The sequence below is a fragment of the Arvicanthis niloticus genome, chromosome 1 (assembly GCF_011762505.2).
Source record: "Arvicanthis niloticus isolate mArvNil1 chromosome 1, mArvNil1.pat.X, whole genome shotgun sequence".
Lineage (NCBI taxonomy): Eukaryota > Metazoa > Chordata > Mammalia > Rodentia > Muridae > Arvicanthis > Arvicanthis niloticus.
The window spans coordinates 109,532,712-109,552,165 of NC_047658.1; the positions used below are offsets into that span (position 1 = coordinate 109,532,712).

The 19,454-nt window shown below is 53.1% G+C and overlaps 2 protein-coding genes across 2 annotated transcripts; both read left to right on the forward strand.

Annotated features, from left to right (window-relative positions):
• The first annotated feature begins 15 nt into the window (after window positions 1-15).
• Cd81 (CD81 molecule) lies at window positions 16-15,661 on the forward strand. The gene is made up of 8 exons (XM_034500721.2): window positions 16-289; window positions 10,393-10,507; window positions 12,933-13,030; window positions 13,691-13,765; window positions 13,987-14,091; window positions 14,407-14,508; window positions 14,909-14,995; window positions 15,090-15,661. Exons 1-8 carry the CDS (start codon window positions 224-226, stop codon window positions 15,150-15,152), a joined length of 711 nt encoding a protein of 236 aa, XP_034356612.1. The 5' UTR covers window positions 16-223; the 3' UTR covers window positions 15,153-15,661.
• Window positions 15,662-15,816: 155 nt separating this feature from the next.
• Window positions 15,817-18,814, forward strand: Tssc4 (tumor suppressing subtransferable candidate 4). The gene is made up of 3 exons (XM_034500709.2): window positions 15,817-17,231; window positions 17,481-17,573; window positions 17,659-18,814. The coding sequence occupies exon 3, from the start codon at window positions 17,680-17,682 to the stop codon at window positions 18,631-18,633; it is 954 nt and encodes a 317-aa protein (XP_034356600.1). The 5' UTR covers window positions 15,817-17,231; window positions 17,481-17,573; window positions 17,659-17,679; the 3' UTR covers window positions 18,634-18,814.
• Window positions 18,815-19,454: the final 640 nt, after the last annotated feature.

Genomic DNA, 19,454 nt, shown 5'->3' on the forward strand with positions numbered 1-19,454 from the left:
GGCGCGCGCCCGATCTAAGTGAGCGCGCCCTTGCTTCAAAGCAGTAGCGGCTCTCGCGCCTCTGGCTAGGCCTCCAGCCCTTCTCTACCTACGTCTCGTTCTCCGCACCGCAGTTCTCCGGCCCTCAAGCGCCCCAGGCTATCTCCCAGTCCGGGACTCCGGTACTGTGTCCCCAGACCGCCCGCTCCAGGACCAACCCAAGCTCCGCAGGCCGCGCGCCGCCATGGGGGTGGAGGGCTGCACCAAATGCATCAAATACCTGCTCTTCGTCTTCAATTTCGTCTTCTGGGTGAGCAGCCACTGGGAACGGGGCGCACTCCACGGCAGCCAGGCTGGGCAGCGCGCTAGGCCCAGCTGAAAAGGCGCAGCACAACCGCGAAGTTGCGGCGCCACCTGTGGGCTCCGTGCTCCGGTCGGGGTCCTGGCGCCCCTCGCCAGTGGGGTTGGGGCCGAGAGCTGAGCTTCCGGGCCTCCGCTCGAGGGGCTTCTGGGGCCGGGAAATCAGGGATCGCTGGCCTGTCCCCTTTGAGTGCTGGGAACTGGTGCAAGAGTCTGCGGGCTAGAGGCAGGTATCGAGAGTCCTTAGCTGTGAAGGGGGTACTTGGACCCTTCTAAACGTTGTTTTGGGGACCATCCTGCTTCGCGAGCAGTGAGGGGGCTCGAGAAGGGCGGGATCTTGGCGCCCCGCCCCCATGAGCTCATCGTAGCCACCGCCCCTGGATAGGCGGCCTCGAAGTGGTGGGGGCACGCTCCGTACTTACCTTGGAGACGTCAACCCCACTATTACTCCACCCTTGCTTACCCTCCAGCTTGGTATTGCTACCCTGGGGGGCTCGAGCTCCAGGCCTAGAGGGCAGGGTAGCCTGGACTGCGTGCTGCTACGCACCGTGCCCCAGTTCCTAACCACCCCCACCCCCATTCCCCCAGCTGCCCCTCCTTGTCTGTCGTCTCCTGCACAGATTACAGTCCCAGCCCTTAAGATCCGGTGGAGTCTTGAGAGGAAGAGGGCGTGCAGTTCTGAGTTGGTGCAGGCCAGGGTGGTTCAAAGATCTGGGGTCTGTACAAACCAGGAGCTTGGGATCTTTTCATATATACAGGATCTAAGCTGGGCTCTCCACTTTGGAAAGAGGTGCACACCCATTTGGTCATCTTGAAATGGAGACATGGGTATAGGAGGGTCTCCAAGTGTCCCTGAATCCCGACTGTCTTCACTGGTGGAGAATAGCCATTAATGGTGTGGGCTTCTTTCCATTTCCTGACAGGGTTGGGAATGGGGAGTCTTAACAGACCTGCCTGCGGGGACTTGAGTGGGCAGTGCTGGCCACTCCTCTGGACAGTGGTGCCACCCTCCCCGCTGCAGTGCACAGACCGCTGTTCCCGCCACCCTCCTTCCCAGGAAGAAATGAGGTTATGCCAAGACAGTGTCTCTCTAAAGTTGAAGCTGGGAGGGCAAACTTGTAAGACAGCACCTAGAATGAGTGTGTAAGTCAGGGGACACCTGTTTTCCATCATGGACTGCTGAAGATCCCAGGGCCGGTTAGGGTTGGGTGGAGGGCAATAAGATGTCGGGGATGGGCAGGAACTGGACTGAACTCAGCTGGGGCTATGCTGCACGGCGAGCTGCAGGGACCATGACTGTCAGTCACAGTGACTCCAGGGAATGCACTCAGGGAGCAGCATAGGTGATGGGGTTAAACTGGCTCTGCCCGGGCATGTCTTGGGGTCTTGACTGGGTAGCCATGTTGGACAGAGTTTGCCTACTCTGAACTATGCAAGGAGTTAAATGCAACCCCATGAAGTGTGTCATCCCCCCATACCTCAGATGTGGGATGTCAGGACCCTGCTGGGTATTTCTGTTTTGTTTTGTTTGCCCACCCACCTAATCCAAATGGTAGACCCCCCAGGCTCCCTGGAGTACTGGGGTAGGTGAGGCTGCTTGTTTCCCAGGCAGCTGGGGTGGAGTCCCAACTTGTCCCTGGGGTACTCTCTATTGAGACTCCAGGAAATGGTTCTGAAGCCTCTCCCTGCTCCCAGGGGCCTGCCTACTGACTGCAGAACAGTGAAAACCATATCCTTTCACAATCCCATGGACCTCTCCTCCTCACCGGTGTTGGCTCCAAAGTGGGTAGAGATATATAGAGCAGAGCCAGGCCACAACCGGTGAACACCACCCTGGCAAAGGGGCTCCTGTGCCCTGTGTGGCAAGGTTTGTCCTGTGGCTGATAGTTTACTGGTGTCATGAAATTGAACCTTTTGGGGAGCCCCATCTCACCGCTCTGGTCCTCAGTCTTCACTTCCTCCCTCTAACGTGGGAGTTCTTGGGGTCTCTGTCTCCTGGGATTGTGGGTAGACTAGCTAATGCACTCCAGAGTGGAGCAAGGGGCTTGGCGCAGAGAAGGCTCAGGAAATGGATGCTGGGCACAGTGTCCAAGAGGGAGTGGGGCCAAAGGAAGCTGAGCAATGATGTCAGAAGTGCCTAGGGAGGGAGTTGAGAGGTCCTGTGGGCCTATAGTAGGTATTGAGGCTAAGAGCTCTAAGGGAGATTTGGTAGACAGTAAATGTTTCAATGGACACTTTTTAAAATTTCCCTTTTGAAGATTAAAGTAGTTTCTCTGTGGGAGGGGACGTTCCAGCCACCCTTGCCTACCTGCTCTCACTCGCACCAGTCCTCCTTGGGCTCAAGTTCAGAATCTACTTTGGGACCAGCAGAGTTCTGGACTCCCAAGATACATGGGACAGGACACAAACCTGAAAGATGAGCAGTGAGCAGTAGAGACCATGTAAGATCCTCTTAGAAGCAGGGTCTCATCCCTCTCATCCTCTGAGACAGGTCTGGTTTAAAGGGACCAGTCTCCTGACTCCAGCTGAGAATAGGGCAGAAGAGCGGGAGATAGTTTATCACCTGGGGTTATGGCCTGGAGTGGGTCTGAAGGAGCTTTGTGTAATAATGTCTCCATTAGAGTAGTCAGTTAAGGGGAGGAGGCTGCCACCAATCTTCACTGTGTTCCCCCACAGAACTGGCTGCTCCTCCAGCCTAAGGCTGCTGGCGCCTGCCCCCCCACAGCCAGACCCACCACAAAAGGCTGATTGCAGCCTCTTAACTGGCATTTAATTCTCCAGACTGAACATGACTGTCTGTCTCTGTCACCCAGCGGTCTGCTGGTCTGTTGTCTTCCTTCCTTCCGGCAGACGGACTCCAATCCTGTGGGCTCGGGGTGGAATGAGAACTTCCTGTGCCTAGTTTCACCTGTAGGAGAGCAGACTTCCCCTTGTTCCCCTAGGCTGTCTGCTGCCCAGCTTTGAGAAAGACAGTCATTAGGCTGGGCTGCCTGAGAAGGGGAAGTCTAGTTCATCCCTGGGCTGGCTTCAAAAAAGGACATCCAAACAGTAGGTGGGCACAGAGCTGGAGTAAAGAAGTGGGAAGCCCACTGGCAGCCTCCAGTCTGGTTCCCACATACTGCCACCTCATAATAAGAGCCCCTACCCATTCTTTCTGGACTTTTTAGGCTTTCTCTCAGCACTTGCCTTCTAGCTCAGTCCTACCCCCAAATGGGAGCTTCTGTGGTGCTCAAGGAGCGTACCAGCAACTGCCAACCTTGATTCCAGCACCCAGAGTCCTGCCAAGGGGATTGGAACCTCAGTTTTAAAATCTCCAGGCTTAGAGTCTAGCTGCCCTAGGGAAAGAATAGGCAATCACCCTTGTACACAGGAGAGGGCTCCGGTAGGGTTAGGGTGGGGCAGGGTTGTGGAGAAGTCCAGGTACCTGTGACTCTGGCCCTGATACCAGGGAACCAGGTAGGACATGGTGTGAGTGTTGGGTGGCCCTGAGGCCCTATAGGTACCCATTTTGTTCCTAGGACTGTTGCTAGAGAACCAGCTGTCCTAAGAACTGGCCTTTGGTAGCCTTCAACTGTTCAGTACTCTGACCTGGCATGCCTGTGACTGACTGTGACCCTAGTACCTCCCCCACAAATACAAACACACACACAACGGGTAGGGGGTGGGGGAGAGAAAGAGAGAGAGAGAGAGAGGGAGAGGGAGAGGGAGAGGGAGAGGGAGAGGGAGAGGGAGAGGGAGAGGGAGAGGGAGAAGAAGAGGAAGAGGGAGGGAGGGCGAGCAAAAACTTCTAGATCCAGTCTGAGCTACTCTCCCTAGCTAGCTGCAGGGCATAGGCTATGCCATTTAAAACTGTTTGGGGTCTTCTGAGTGGGCTCTCCCTTTGAGGGAACTGTTCACAAGGGGTTAGCCAGTGAGTAGCTGGTGGTGGGCATCCTGGAGTAGCTACCAAAGTAACTGCAAGGGGCTGTTGGGAGAGGGCATCTGCCTTCCTTCATATGGAGTCTGGGGAGAGCTTCAGTGCTGGGAGTGCAGGGGGTGCTTTAGAACCAGGGCACACATTGTTTTATAGCCCCAAAGCACTGAGTTGGCAACCCAGGCCAAAAGCCTGGGAGCCAGGAAATTTGGGCAGAAGATGCTGGGTAATAGGGCCCTCGGTGTCTTATGTTTCCCTTGCACTGTTTCACAGATCAGTCCATACATGATGTCAGCTTGGGTTGTCAGCACTTTCTCAGGGTGGGTCTGTGGCATCCTATGACTTGTTTAGCTGTGCTTTCACCTGTGGTCAGGTGTCCACATTGGCTCTGTACTGTAGCTAAACAGTGAGATCCCGATGGTATTTAAAGAGCCCAGGCCACTTGTCCTCCTGAAGCACATCCCTGAGCTCTGGAGTAGGACCTTGTGTTACAAGAGCTTGTGGAGTATGACAGGCACATACTGTCCCCGCCACCCACCCACTAGTGTTAATTCATTTTCTCACAATTTGTTTGTTTGTTTGTTTGTTTGTCTATTTGTCTATTTTCAAGGCAGAGCTTCTCTGGCTGTCCTTGAACTCACTCTGTAGACCAGGCTGGCCTCAAACTCAAGAGATCTGCCTGCCTCTGCCCTCCAAGTGCTGGGATTAAAGGCGTGCACCACCACTGCCTGGACTCTCATTACTTTTCATGGCTAAAAGTCCTCACCATAGGGGCGTGGCCTGGCCTTTGTCCCTGGAAACAATCTTCTCCTGTCCTCTGAAGACCATGATAACAGCTCATTCAGCTCTCCCAAAGTAACACTCTGCTGGGCTGTTATCAGACCCCTGGAGGTGATAAGGGGCTGAGGTTTCCAAGCAACTGACTGCCACATGAGGGAGTAGTGGGATAGGGTGGAACTGCACTCCACTCTGCCACCATGTTCCATAGTCAAAGTGGCCTGTAAGGCTATGCCAGCCCCACAGCCTGTCCTAGGGACAGGGCCATGCCTTGCCTGGAAGAGATGGACGAATTTTGGTGCTGCTGGTGGCTGATGCCAGAGCTACCCAGAGCTACCCAGAGCTACCCAGAGCTACCCAGAGCTACCCAGAGCTACCCAGCGCTCTTCTACCTACTTTCAGTCCCCTGCCTCCCTTTGTTCTTTTATCTGGGTACCAAGCCTCCCTGCAGCCTCTATAGTACTCATCTCTGGCAGGCTGCTGTGGCAGGCTGGGTCCACACAGTCTCCCTTTGGGGTCTCACGAGACACTGGCCTTCCAGAAGGGGACAGGTGTGGGATAGGTGGGGAAGGTACCTTCTAGCTTTCTTGCCTAAGAAGGAGCCATGTAGTCTGGACCTGGAAAGGGCCCAGCTGGGTGGCCTAACCCAATCTCGTATACCTTAAGACAGCAGTGTATTCTCCCATGGCCATGCCTTGGCCCTTTACACCACCACCCCTAGCCTGTCAGTTGGGCCCCAGAGCTAGGCTTTTGCTTTGGTGCCTATTTTTAGATGCTAGGACAGTGGCTTCCTGAGGCGAGGGGCCTTGTGAAAGGAACCATGCTTCCTGGCCAAGGCAAAGATTCCTGCCCCTCTCTCCAGCTTCCTTCCTGAGCTTCCTGTCTTTACCTCTCCTAGGAAAGCCTGAGCAAGATCCATTATCTCTCAGAGAGGAATCTGGCCTTGTCCCCATCCTCCATGCCCCAGACCAGGCCCTGAACCCCTGTGGTGCCTGAACACATGAGATCAACCTGCCAGGACCCCTGTTGGAAGGGCAGCACCTCTTTTCCTAATCAGTTCCCCTAAAAACAGTCTGAGCTTCTTTACTCTCTGACTTATCCCAGCTGCCCAGGGATAAACAGGGATGCCCAGGATGCCCAGGGAAGGCCTCCTGAGCACACTGCCTTTGGTCGTCACAACCTCTGTCATCACAGGAGACATCCTTGGACCCCTTAGCACCTCTGAATTGCTTAGGTGGGGGCACTTCACCTTCCAGTGTGTGTCATGTACCCAGGAGGCTTTGAGTAAGCCCCAACCCTGTCTGCCTCCGCCTTTGGTTCTTCTCTTGTGGCACAAAGGGTCACTTAAAGGAACAAGCTGTTGTTACAGTCAGCCTCCTGGAGCATTTTGGGGTATCTAGGGTGACCATTCATACTTACCAGGCTGGTTTCAGGACCCCTTTCCCTTCCTAGAGGACTTCATATGGTTAGCAATAGGAAAGTTCCAGAGAAGCCCCTATCTGAGGTCTGGCCAAGGCTGGGCAGTGGGCAGCTAGCTGTCCCAAGCCTGTTCCCTTTCAGTCACTTCTGGGAAACCACAAGACCAGCTGGGCAGGGACCCAGCATGCTTGGCAGCCCCTCATCTTGTTAAAGTTTGAGTCTGTTATGGATTAGTCCTTAAGAAGGAGGAAGCAACATAATCCTGCATAGAGTCATGAATGCATCCTTTTGTGCCAGGGAAGGAGCTCCAGGAACCTGGACATGCCACCTGGGTGCTTCCCACCCCCACCTCTAAACAGAAGGTCTTTTAGGCTGCAGGAGCAGGTGGCAACGCCACCTGGAGAAAGGAAGCTTTGGGCAGAGGTGTCTTAGGCCCCTGAGTGGATTCGTGATGAAATCTCAGGTTCTGCTGTTGGTAAGATTCTTTGTGAATCACTTCCTCAAATACAGTGACATATTTACCAGCCTGTGTGTATTACTTCCCCTATTTACAGATGACGATGAGGGTGGAGGAGATTGAGATGGACCTGTGATACCCAAGCTCAGATATGACACAGTTAGAGACTCAAACCATCCTTACCCTTACCTGGGCCTCCATCCAATGGCACCACTCCATATTCTTCCCATGAACACTGGACTCTCTTTCTTTCTTCTTTTTCTTTTCTTTCTCTCTTTCTTTCTTCCTTTTTCTTTTTCTTTTTTCTTTTTTTTAAATGGGTGTGTTGCCCTGATTTTGGAGATCATTCTGAACCTATGGTTCTGTAAACAAGATGTATACCTAATTGCAGCTAATCACTAGGACACCACTATACCCTTTTTGTGGCTGGGGAATATACTTTAGCAGAGCCACTGATCCAGGGACTGTGGACTAGAGTGGCGTGAAGGTGGGGTAAGTAGCTTTCTGTAACTGTGCTTGACATATAACATAGTCAACATACCCCATGAAACTTAGCACCATCAGGAGAGTATCATGGGCTCTTTGTGTCCCCCTTTCTTTTCTCTCACCCCAGAACTTCTGTTGCGTTATCACTGTTCTGTCCTGAATGAACTTTGAATTCTGCTTTCATCTGAGCAGGGTCAGAAGGCACCAGCTGCTTCATCTTCTGTGTGCTCCTTTTGCTCCCCATGATTGGATTGAACTGTCCTCCATGTCTCACGGGTCTGGCTTTTCCCTGGAGATTCTGCCATGCAATGGACCCAGGGCCTGTCTGTTCACTGACTGGGGGCCATACAGACTGCTCTAGGTGGGGCTGTAACAGGAAATGTTTGGGGAACATGCATGCACGAGTATAAAGCCTGAGGTGCAAGGCTGGCTATGGTAAGTGGGAGCTAACTTTCTCAGAAACAGACTTCAGAACTGCTTGCCAGTGCAGAAGCACCACTCCTCACCCCACCCTGCAGCACCAGTGACAATTTGGGGTCAGTGGGTAGATTCGTAATCTCCCTGTGGTTCTTTAGTGCCTCGTGATGTCAGGAGAGTAGCCTCAACCAGCACTTGCATGCCCTCTATGTGTGTGTGTGTACACCTTATGAAACATGAGTGGTTTACCATGGTCTTGGAAGCTCCTCGTCAGTTTTGGTTATGCTAGTTACATTCTGTAGCCGAGGTTCCTTTCCAGACTCTTACTCCTTGAAGACCCTTGTCCCACCTTCCTGGGCCCCTTACTTTTCCCAGCACTCCCTCTGCCTCTCCCTAGAGCAGCAGGGTAGAGAGTCACTTTGAAGCCATACCAGTCAGTGCCTAACATTCCTTCCCACTCAGCTCTGATTGCCCCCGGGACAATGGGGTGAGTAGCTAAGTCCCCATTCCTAGATGCCTTGCCTACCCCAACCCCAGTTTGGCCTTTCTTCTGATTGACAGTTACAGATATAGATCCTTAGCCTTTCTTTTCTTTTTATTTTTCTTTTTTCTTTCTTTTTCTTTTTTTCTTTTTTTTTTTTTTTTTTTTTTTTTTTTTTTTAAATTTAGGCCTGTGAATTAAGGAATGAAGCCCAGAGACTTCTCTGGAGATAACTTCCTGATCCCACCTCTTTCATAAAACCTGGCTGTAAGTGGTGGCTTGGCAAGACACCAGCATTATCAGGCTTTGGGGTTTGGTTGAACAGTATCTCTAGCCCCTCTTTGCCCCCAGCTCACAGACAACATTCCCTTACCATTAGAGAAGCCAGAGTGGGGCATGGTTGCATGCTCGACTGTTTTAGGTAAGCACACAGATTGAGGAAGGCAAGGTGACCCACCAGCTGCCCCTCAGACTCTATGACTATCAAGGTTTGTCACCACAGGGTCATGTTACTACAGAGGGAAGGATGGGGAGCAGGTGTGCCACCTAGTTTTCTTGCTCTCGGACATCTCATAACAACCTCTGGACCAGTTCTTAAAGTACATGATGTTTCAAAGCTGCAAAGGAAGCCAGGTTACCAAGGCAACTCAGTCCCATCACCTCCTCCCCTCAAGCCAGTTTAAGAGGAGTCTGGCACAGTACTGCCTATTGGACCCTGTCCATGCCCTACCCTCCTCTGTTGTCCAAGTCAATGGCGAGGCTCTTAAGGGTGTATAGGTACAGAGCTGTCACTGCAACATGCTGGAAGTTCTGGGGATCCCCAGCATCACTAGGTCCTTTACACATGAGGGCACCATCAGAGTCCCAGCCTTCATGCCATTTGTGATTTGGGCAGCAGGTCCCCAGTGTGACTTTCATTGCTGTATTATACACACACCCTCTTCTCTCAGGCCCTGGTGGAGGTTGGGGGCTCATCCCTCCTGGGTTGGGGTGTGAAAATGGAACTAAGCACTTAAAGAGACTGAGAAATTGAGAAAGAAGGGGTGTGGGGGTAGAGGGAGATGGTGCTCAGGAGAAAGCACCCCCCACCCCAGCTTCCTCTCTGAGGGTTAAGCAAAGGACAAGATCCTAGGGTAGAAAAGGTATGTGGGTCCCATACGTCCTCTTTCCTGAACCAGCCTGCTTGTGAATTTCCCCAGAGCTTTCTTGAGTTTATGTTCTGGCCTGGATCCCCAGAGTGAAGAGCGGGGTGCTTTTTGTCAGGCCCAGGTTTTGGTTTCTGTTTGCTGTCTCTGCTGGGGAGTGCCACTGACCCTTCAAGAAGAGAAGGCCTAGAATTGGGGAGGAGACTGCCTCCCTTGGTCTGTTCTGAGGCCCAGCTCCTGCTTCTAGGCACCTGCTTCTCCCTGTGGGGCCTGGTGACATCACATGGTTAGCCCTCTCCTCCTGGCAGGGAGAACTTAGTGTCTCCACCACAGAATTCCCAGTACCCTGCCTGAAGCAGTCTCTAAACAATCTCAGGACTGTTGGGACAGGGTATCAGAGGAGAGCCCATCAGCATCCTGAGTGGCTGGGGCTCCTTGTGGCCACTTCTCAGACAAAAATGTTGCATAGTTTGTCAATCTGGAACAGTAGGGGGAAAATGTTCCCTGTTGATTTTGGAAACAAGGTTTCATATAGCCCAGGCTAGTCTCAAACCTTGAATTCCTGATCTTCCTGCCTCTACCTCTCAAGTGCTAGCATGACAAACAATTGGCACCAAACCCAGTTTGTGTGGTGCTGGGGATTGAACCCAGGGCTCTCTGCATACCAAAGCACTCTCATCAACTGAGGCCATTTGCAGCCCAGACCTTTTCATAAGTGTCATGCACGATTGGAGGTGCACTTGAACTCTTCTGGAGTTACAACAAAGAGGAGCCTGTGGGACCCAGGGCTCAGTGGCAGTGGCTTAGACAGTAAGCAGACCCATGGACGTGGTTGGCGTCTGGCTTCACAACTGGAAGTAATAGCTCTACATGATAAGCATTGTAGGGTTCCGTTGCCCCACAGTGCTCTGTCCTCTATATGACATTGTTCCTGATTTTTTTTTTTTTCTTTTTCTAGCTGGCTGGAGGCGTGATCCTAGGTGTAGCTCTATGGTTGCGCCATGATCCACAGACCACTAGCCTGCTTTACCTGGAACTGGGAAACAAACCAGCACCCAGCACCTTCTATGTGGGTGAGTAACAAGGAGACAGAGTCTAGTCACAAGTCCAGAACAGTCAGGGAGGGCTTCCAGGAAGAGGCTGATGGTCTAAGTCTGGTGGGTGGGGCATTAGACCTGGGAGTGGCCTAGGCCTAGTATGAGCTGGGGAGAGAGGCTGCCTCCACCAGGAGAGTTGGATTGGGTATGGTGCTGCTGGGGACCCCACAGATCGGCAGAAGGGAGGCAGCTGGGTGGGGCAGGAGCCTTGTAGGACCTTGCTTATTTTAACATGGGCATTTCCAGTGTACCTCCCTGGGCAGGGTGGGGCTGGATGCCTGGGCTAGCAACAGCTGAGGCCCCAGGAGTCCTGAGCTGGGGAGGGCTGGAGATTGGGCCGACAGTGAATGACTCAGACACCCCATTGCATCCCACCCCACCCCCACCAGCACACAGGCCAGATTGCTACACCTGCCTTATTTGGCTGCCTGTGGGGTACTGAGCACCCCCCTCCCAAGCAGGAGCTAGCTGCTGTGCTGTGCTGTGCTGTGCTGTGCTGTGCTCTGGTCCACTACACTGTGCTGAAGGAGAAAACTTTCCTTCTTCCTCTCTGGAAGAGGGACCTGGTGTCCTGAGAACTGTAGAAGTATTTGGAGATGTTTTTACCCTTCCAAAGCTCCTACCTTCATCAGGGGTCTGATGTGGATCTTCCTCTTCCTCCTTCTGTGGAGCCTAGAGGAGGCTTGGGAAACATGCTGGAGGTTGAGTAGGGACCAGGAGGTCTGAAATATTCTCCCTTTCTGCTCAAGTACCCCAGAGCAGACAGCGTCACCTCATGGTTTGCTCTGTTTCCTCCCTCCCTATACTCTGCCCACGGTGGAGTCTAGGCAAGGGCAGAACCTGATCTCCTTTGAGGAAAGCTATGAGGGGTAGCAGTTTTCAGGTGTGGTTGTTAGTAGGGAAGGGCCCACATTAGCTATCCCTTCTTGGATCTGGTACCTTCAGAGGAGGAGGAGGATGCCCACCAACTCATATTCAGACTGGCTTGTTGTGTAGCAAGTGGTATGGGTTTCCTCACAAAGGTGATCTGGGCATCAGAGACAGACAGGCAGTACTGTCCCATGGGCCTTCCACAAGGGGGAAGCTGTGCTTCTACTCTGCACTGGCATGGCAGAAGAGGCTGGGTACCCTGAAGAGCCCAGATAGATAGGGTGGTTAGGAAGCAAGCAAGTCTGTCTCCTCATGCTCTCATGATAGTCTACACCAGGCTCCAGTTCCAGAGCTGCTCAACCACCTGCCCATCTGTGGTTATGGCCTCCTGGGTACCGGGGAAATAGTCTTAGGGACTGGACTGGACAGCAAGGCCCATGGCCTATGGGTAGGAGCTACTCTGTTGCCCTGTCCCTGGCCAATCTGAATTAGCTCTCTGGAGCCCCCTGCTGCCCCTGAACTGAGCCCCTATAGGAGCAGATGTGACCCTGAAAAAGGTGCCTTGTCTAGTGCATAGGAGAGTTAGTTCAGGGCTTGCTAAACATCCCAGACAACACCAAGGGGCTTCAGATGAGATGTGTGCTAGGCCTATTGAGGTGCCTAGGCCTAGGAAGTCCTGGGACAGTACCTGTGTGTTGGGTACCCTGTATGCATCCTCCTGTTGAGACAGAGCCTATACCTCATTGAGGTCAGGAACCCCAATAACAGGGGCCTGGTCAAGGGTGTTCTCCTGGTTGGGAGGCAAAGGGGAAAACAGTTTCTAGGCAGCCCTGGTGGGAGGCTTTCCCTGGACCAGACATGTTTAGTGAGGCCAAAGGAGTTGGCCTATTTCTAAGTCTGGCAGCAGGTCCAGGCCACGGCGCCTTCTCCTCTGGTCTGGCCAGGCAGGGAACAATGGGCCTCACTCTGTGCAAGGAAGCTTGGACTGACCTGCAGTGTTGCCGTGGAGACTGGGGGATGGGTTGCTTCTACTGAGGGACCAAGAGATGGAGGGCTCTTCAGAGGCACAGTGGGCTTTTCCAGGGGTGAGCACAACAGTTATACACCAGTGTTCCTGAGATGAGATGTCTGGAGTTGATTACTGGCATAGCTTATCCTTGATTTCACACTTACGCAGTATTGGGAGTCCTGGTCATTGGCCCCTGACACCCAAGCCACTTCCCCATTTCATACACTGAAATGGGTAGGTAGTCCTCTCAGCCCTCTACAGTGAGTGCTTGACGGTTCCTGTTCTCAGATGCAGGTGATAGGTGACTGGCTCTAGATAAGAACATACCTGTAAGATGGAGATCACCCATGTTCTCTGGGCACTGAATTGCTGTTTTGTCCTCTGGTGGCAGTGGCAGCTTCTCCAGCAGGACACTGAGGCACAGACATTGCTAACCTCTGCCTGTTGTGGTTACAAGTCAGGTCTTCCTGTCTCGGGCAGTGATGCATACAGCCTGCTCACTCAGGTCTTCCCCTCCCCCAGGCATCTACATTCTCATTGCTGTGGGAGCTGTGATGATGTTTGTAGGCTTCCTGGGGTGCTATGGGGCCATCCAGGAGTCTCAGTGCCTGCTGGGGACGGTAAGTACAAAGGGCTGAAGGGCTGGGGAACAGCGTTTCTGGCAACTTTGTGTCTTCCCCAAGGTTTTGGTTTTCCTATTTGTTTGATTTCCATTGAGTCTGAGTATGAATATACATGTTGGGAAAAGGGGTTTCTGTTTAGAAAAGCGTAACCTCCAGAAGAGTGTCTCACCCCTAAAGCCAGCCTTAGTGCTCCTGGCCACAGTAGCTACTAGTGAAGCTAAGTCCCAGATATGCCTTCTAGAGCCTGGCCAGCCTGGGAGGGAGGTCCTGCCAGTATCGAAAGTGGGGGGGAGCGAAGCACACTTCATAGTTTAACCTTCCCATGGGTGTAAGATAAAGGAGGTGAGGAAACTGAGGTCAGGATTGGGGGAGCGTATTGCTGCATGTGCCTCAGTGAAGGCTGTGGACACTTGAATTTGTCAACTGCATTTCCTATGCCAGCCACATGCTGCAGAATAGGAAGCAAGGTGAGGTCATGAGAACTTGGACATCTCAGTGCAGGGCTGCATCAGGTTCTGTCTCTCATGGTTCTACGTGGCTTATTCTTAATCAGGACATGGTCGGTGGATATGGCCAACCCCCTTGGCAGATAGTTGTTGGTCATGTGGACTAGGCCTGAGCTTGCTGGTCAAGGCTCTGACCTCTTCTTTCCCCTAGTTCTTCACCTGCCTTGTGATCCTGTTTGCCTGTGAGGTGGCTGCAGGCATCTGGGGCTTCGTAAACAAAGATCAGGTAAGCCTGGAGGGGAGAGACATATGCCCTCTGCCCACCAACAGGTGTGGGTTGCTCTGAGCCCATAGTTATAGGGTGCTTTTTAAATTTCTGGGGCCTGCTGGTGGGGGCAGAGTCTTAGGAGCTCAATGGAAGAGGTGGCATCAGGTTGAGCCCATCAGGGGAAGCTGAATATTCTTAGTAGTAGCCCCTACACTGCATGTGACCGTGATTCTCCCCAGATCGCCAAGGATGTGAAGCAGTTCTACGACCAGGCCCTCCAGCAGGCTGTGGTGGATGATGATGCCAACAATGCCAAGGCTGTGGTGAAGACCTTCCACGAGACGGTACAGCTAGGCTGGAGCAGGAGGGCAGGTTGTGGGGTTCCTGGTGTGTGGGGGCATGAGTCCCCTTTCTTCCCAGACCTCTGTAACAAGACAGGGCCTGGGAAAGGGTCTCCTGTGATTTGTGGGTCCCCAGGTAGGAATCTAATGGGCCTCATTTTCCCAGGGGTTTGGAGGAATAGAGCTCCTGTGGAGGGTGACAAACAGGACAGAGGGACAGCTCCCAAGTGTGTTTTGGGGTGACAGTGTGCTATGTGCTTGATCTTTCCCTGTCTCCTGAAGCTCCAAACCTGACAGTGTTGTTCTTGATCTCTGCAGCTCAACTGTTGTGGCTCCAACACACTGACCTCACTGACCACCACTGTGCTGAAGAACAGCCTGTGTCCCTCAGGCACCAACATATTCACCTCCTTAATGAAGGTAGCATGGCGTAGGGATGGGCTCCGTAGCCTGGGTGGTAGGTAGGGGATGTGGCCCACCAGGAAGATCAGCACTTTGAGCAGGACCTCTGAAAGGCCCATAGACCATCTCAATTAGTGGGGTACAGGGTCCTGACAGCCTGGGTTAGCCCCTGCAACATCCTGTTCTCTTGAGTGGTCCCTAGGTGCTAGTAAGGTTAAAAAAAATTTTTTTTTTTAAAAAGAAGAAAAGAAAAAAAACACTACCCCGTGATAGAAAAGGCCATGGGCAGCAGGTCCATGTGTTTTAAATTTGCTTTTTGGTGGAAGATAAGCTATAATACATAGGCCCCCGTCACTGAGTAGGGTGGTGGCTGTGACTTAGCCACTGACTGTTAGCCACCCTCTTGTCATCCCTGCAGGATGATTGCCATCAGAAAATCGACGAGCTCTTTTCTGGGAAGCTGTACCTCATCGGAATTGCGGCCATTGTGGTAGCTGTCATTATGGTAAGCACAGGGGCTCTGGTGGGTGGGTGGGTGGGTGGGTAGGTGGCATCCTTCCCAGGGTCTTAGATGCTGACTATGCTCCTCCCTCCTGCAGATCTTTGAGATGATTCTGAGCATGGTGTTGTGCTGTGGCATCCGGAACAGCTCCGTGTACTGAGGCCCTTTGCTTCGCACCAGAGGGTCCCTGGAGTGACCAGAGGCCACCTTGGGGGCCATGGCCTGTGTATATAATATTTCTGTATTACTCTGCTACACTTAGCCTTTTTACTTTTGAGGTTTTTTTGTTCTGAACTTTTCCTGTTACCTTCTGGGAGCTGACATCACACATAGGTGGCATATGTGGGGATGTAGGGATGGAGCTGGCCCTGGCTTGCAGGGCCCTGTACTTCTGGGACCCTGGAGAGTTCTGCCTGCTGAGCCAAACCTCCTCCACAGCTACTTGCCCAGAGGCTATGTAGCCAAGCTAGAGGGCCATGTCCACCCACTCTGCCCACTGTGGGTCATATTGCTCACATCTTTTTAATCCTTATCCCTTTCCTGCCTCCATTTCAAGAGCTGGGTTTGTAAGCACTCTTATGCCTTCAATGCACTTATTCTTTCTAACGTATCACCTTCAACTGTAATTAAATCTTGGAACAGTCATTTAATAAAGGAGGAAAAAACTCAGGCATGCTAATGCGACTGCCAGACCTCTTCCTGTGCCAGTAGTGTCAGAGACCTGGCTCATCAGCTCTGAACTTTGCCAGGCACAGGGTGAGCAGGTCCAATAGAGGCTGTGGAACACAGTGGGTCGGGAGGGCTGGGACCCTGGGAGCACTCCATGTCAGCACTCCCTCATTTGTACCTCCCTGGACTGGGAGCTCAATGCTGACCTTACACCAGCCTTGACCTCATTTCCATTCATCTGTTGGACATGCCATGAGTCGGGGAAGAGCCACATAACAGGGAAATTCAGTACAGAATGTTGGGGATAAGCTCCAAGAACACCCTCCTTTTGGGGGACAAGACAGTAAAGGTTAGACCATCACCCCATACCAAGTATCTGGGTACTTGGAAATATTCCACTGGGTGGCTCTAGCTTGTGTCTGGAAGTAAAAGGCAAGTAGGCAGTCCACTTAGCTCAGCCCTGTGAACTGAGGATCAGAGTAAGCAACCTTCTGGACGCCAGGGGCAACCACCACTGTCTTTTTCCCTTTGACTCCTGCCTCAGGCTTCGGGCATATTTAATTGGCCACTAGAGAGGCCCTGGCTAAGATTCAGGTCCCAGCTTCTAGCAGCCTCCCAGTAGGCTGACTTGTCGGTGAACCCCAAGCTTGTACTAACTAGGGCGTTATAGGTCTTAAACACCTCCATCCCCCACCCCTGTGCAACCTGTTCCGTGCTTAGATGGCTTCTGGTCTGAGGAACCCTTTATATTCTGTGTTGTGAGGCCCATGGGCACCAGGCCAAGGCTGTTGGAGGCCAGCTGCACAGCTTCAAAAATAGGAGGGGAGCATACAGCAGCCCAGTGGATCCTCAGACTCTGGTCCCTAAGGATGCAAGAAAACAGCCAGGCCTGGAGGAGGATTCTGTGTGAACTGAATTGTGAATTGGGTCCAGCAGCTAAAGCGTCCGTGCCTGCGTCAGGAAGCACAGACTGGCAGCGCCCAGGGTAACAGCCTGGAATCTCTTAAAAAGTCCCAACTAACCCACCCCAGGGCCCACTACGTCTTTATATGCCAAGAGCCAACCAGGACCTTGGTCCCGCCTCCAGAAAGCCAACAAAGCACCAGAGCCGCACCACTTCCGTCTAGGGCCGGAAATGTCTAGGAAACTGGTGGACGCTCACAGTGCGTAGTGACGCACTTCCTCCTTGTGTCGGACCCGGTCCTGGTGGCTTCCGACAGACGACGCTGCAGGCCTCAACCCTTTGCCATCGGCCGTTAGCCCTGGAGTATTGTGGGAATCATGGCTCCGCCTTTTACCCTTTCGTCATTTCTGGGTGGATTTCCGTGTGCACTCCGATCTTCGGGATAGCACACGTGTTAAGGTTATTAGTCCCGGCAGGCATTAGGCAGTGACCCATTGCCTTCTGGGAGTTGTAGTTTCTCGAGCGCTGAAGCCCCGATATTCTGATAGCCCGAGACTCGGTTTCCCAGGAACCCAAGGGAGCTTGAACAGGCCGGAGTCCCGGGGAACTGGCGGGACGCTGCGGCAAAGGCGGCAGAGTATTGAAGAGTGTATGGACGCTGGAACGGTGAGCACTGCCCTCCCTAGGGCAGCGACCAGGCCAGTCCCTTGCCTGTTTCTGCCAGCCCTCCCTCCGGACCTGGGTGGTGCCCTGCAGTGTGTACCCAGAGAGGCTGCGCTTTGCTGAGAGCCCGTGATGGGACGAGCAGCTAATGGAGATCCCCTGTCACCAGCACCTCCCAGCGCTCATCTATTGTATGTCTACGCTGTTATGATCTCATGGTTGACTCTCTCCTTAACCCCACCTAACCTGCAGCTCCACATCTGTGCGCGCTAGGATACCCTTTAGCCACCCAGCTTCGCGAGACCTCACGTCTGGCTGAGTAGAGGCGCCTGGCTCACAGTAGAGGTGAAAGGCGGGAGCCTGGGAGGACGGGGAGGGGTGCGGCCTTAAGTACATCCCTCACGGCGGAACTGGGACTGCTTCGCTACAGGTGGGACGGGTATCAGGTCGTATGGCGGAGACAGAGGCTGGCTTGGAGGCTGAGGAACCCACGGAGGATGACACCCTGCCTTCTGACACCGTCTCCCTCAGCGACTCAGACTCGGACCTCAGCTTACCTAGTGGTGTGGAGGTCCAAGTGTTGTCCCCAGAGAGACTTTCCGGGGAGGGCCAGGAGGACTCCGACCCTGATGACCCTCCCTCGCCCCCCACGGGCATCCCCACCACTGCAGTGCAGCCGTTCCACCTCCGAGGCATGAGTTCCACCTTCTCCCAGCGCAGCCACAGCATCTTTGATTGTCTGGAGAGTGCAGCCCGGCAGGCACCATGCTCTGCTCCCCAAACCAGTGTGAGTGACAATGACAGCTTCAAGCGACCTGTGGCTCCCCCAAGTCAGACCCCAGCAAGGAGCCTGAGCAGAGTGCATGGAAGCACTTGCACGACCAGGGTACTCCCTGTCCCTGATTATGTTTCACACCCTGAGCGTTGGACCAAATACAGTCTGGAAGATGTGTCTGAAGCCAGTGAGCAGAGCAATCGTGATGCTGCCCTGGCCTTCCTGAGCTCCCGAAACCAGGCATCCCCCACAGACTATGTGCCCTCTTTCAACCAGGACCCCTCTAGCTGTGGGGAGGGAAGAGTGGTCTTCACCAAACCAGTTCGGGGCAGTGAGGCTAGGACTGAGAGGAAGAGAGTCCTAAAGAAGGGGGTTGTGTCAGGTGCTGGGATTGAGGCCTCTGTGGAGCTAGCCCATCTTGATGGACCAGAGGCTGAGGAATGGAGTGGCCACCAGGTACAGGCAGAGGTGGTGGTACCTTCAGAAGCTGCCCATCCTGAGTCCTCATCAGGCCCCATAGGTATGAAGGCTGTTGGTTTTCATGGCAGCAAGAAGCGGAGCAGAGACCACTTTCGGAACAGGGACAGTAACCCAGAGGAGACAGGGTCTGAGAGAGGACCCTCAGTTTGACTGCAGTGCCATCATTTCACCCCATCACCTGCCCAGTCTAGGTGGGAAGGTGTGGGCTGTCTGTAGTAGGGGTATGTGTGCAGCAGCTCCAGCCGAGACTGTGGGAATTGTGGGTCAGGGGACCTTGAAGACCTTTGTGCCCCAGTGTTTTGGGGGTTAATAATAAAGGTTTTGAATATTTCTTGGATTGTGTCGATTTTTTTTTTTTTTTTTTTTTTTGGCCCCACTCAAGAGTTCTGTCCAAACAGCCCTGTGCTGCAGGACCACATCTCTACCAGCCTCACCTTGCCTTCCCTGCTCCAGTGAAGGTTTGCCATGGTCATTTACATTTGTCACTGGTGAATCTAACCAGAGGGAGTGGACTCATAACGGTGTTCAGCCCTGAGCCCTTGATAGTAGTGGGTGAGCATAATCTGTCCTCCACCCCTACCACCATCCCCAGAAACCGATGCAGTCCCAGCACTGGGCCTGTACAGATCACAGGTTATAGGAAGAGGATAAGTTGTGAACCAGCATATGGTTGGTGTCCAGGTATATGTCTCTATGACTTGTGACCTCTGTCTAAGACACAGCTGATGCTAGGTCATGAGGAGGAGGATACAGCAAGGATGCATGAGTATTTCATGTGGAAGCCATGGACTTGGACCAGGTTAGCTAGCCTGGCCTGCTAAGCATCAGGTCTGCCCCAGCCTCTGTAGTCCCCATTCTCTGAGTTCCCCTAAAAAGGACCTGGGTGGTCATTTAGTTTGAGGAACAATGGAAGGAATGGAGATGCCATTCATTGGGTCAGATAACCCTCCATGTTCCCCAGATGTTTGAAA

What these genes read in the sequence shown, in the direction of transcription:
- Cd81 (XM_034500721.2), top strand. Translation starts at nt 224, where the DNA reads ATGGGGGTGGAGGGCTGCACCAAATGCATCAAATACCTGCTCTTCGTC. An exon ending in CTCAGTGCCTGCTGGGGACG is followed by an intron (nt 13,031 to 13,690) that starts GTAAGTACAAAG and finishes TCTTTCCCCTAG; the next exon opens with TTCTTCACCTGCCTTGTGAT. An exon ending in TATTCACCTCCTTAATGAAG is followed by an intron (nt 14,509 to 14,908) that starts GTAGCATGGCGT and finishes TCATCCCTGCAG; the next exon opens with GATGATTGCCATCAGAAAAT.
- Tssc4 (XM_034500709.2), top strand. Translation starts at nt 17,680, where the DNA reads ATGGCGGAGACAGAGGCTGGCTTGGAGGCTGAGGAACCCACGGAGGAT.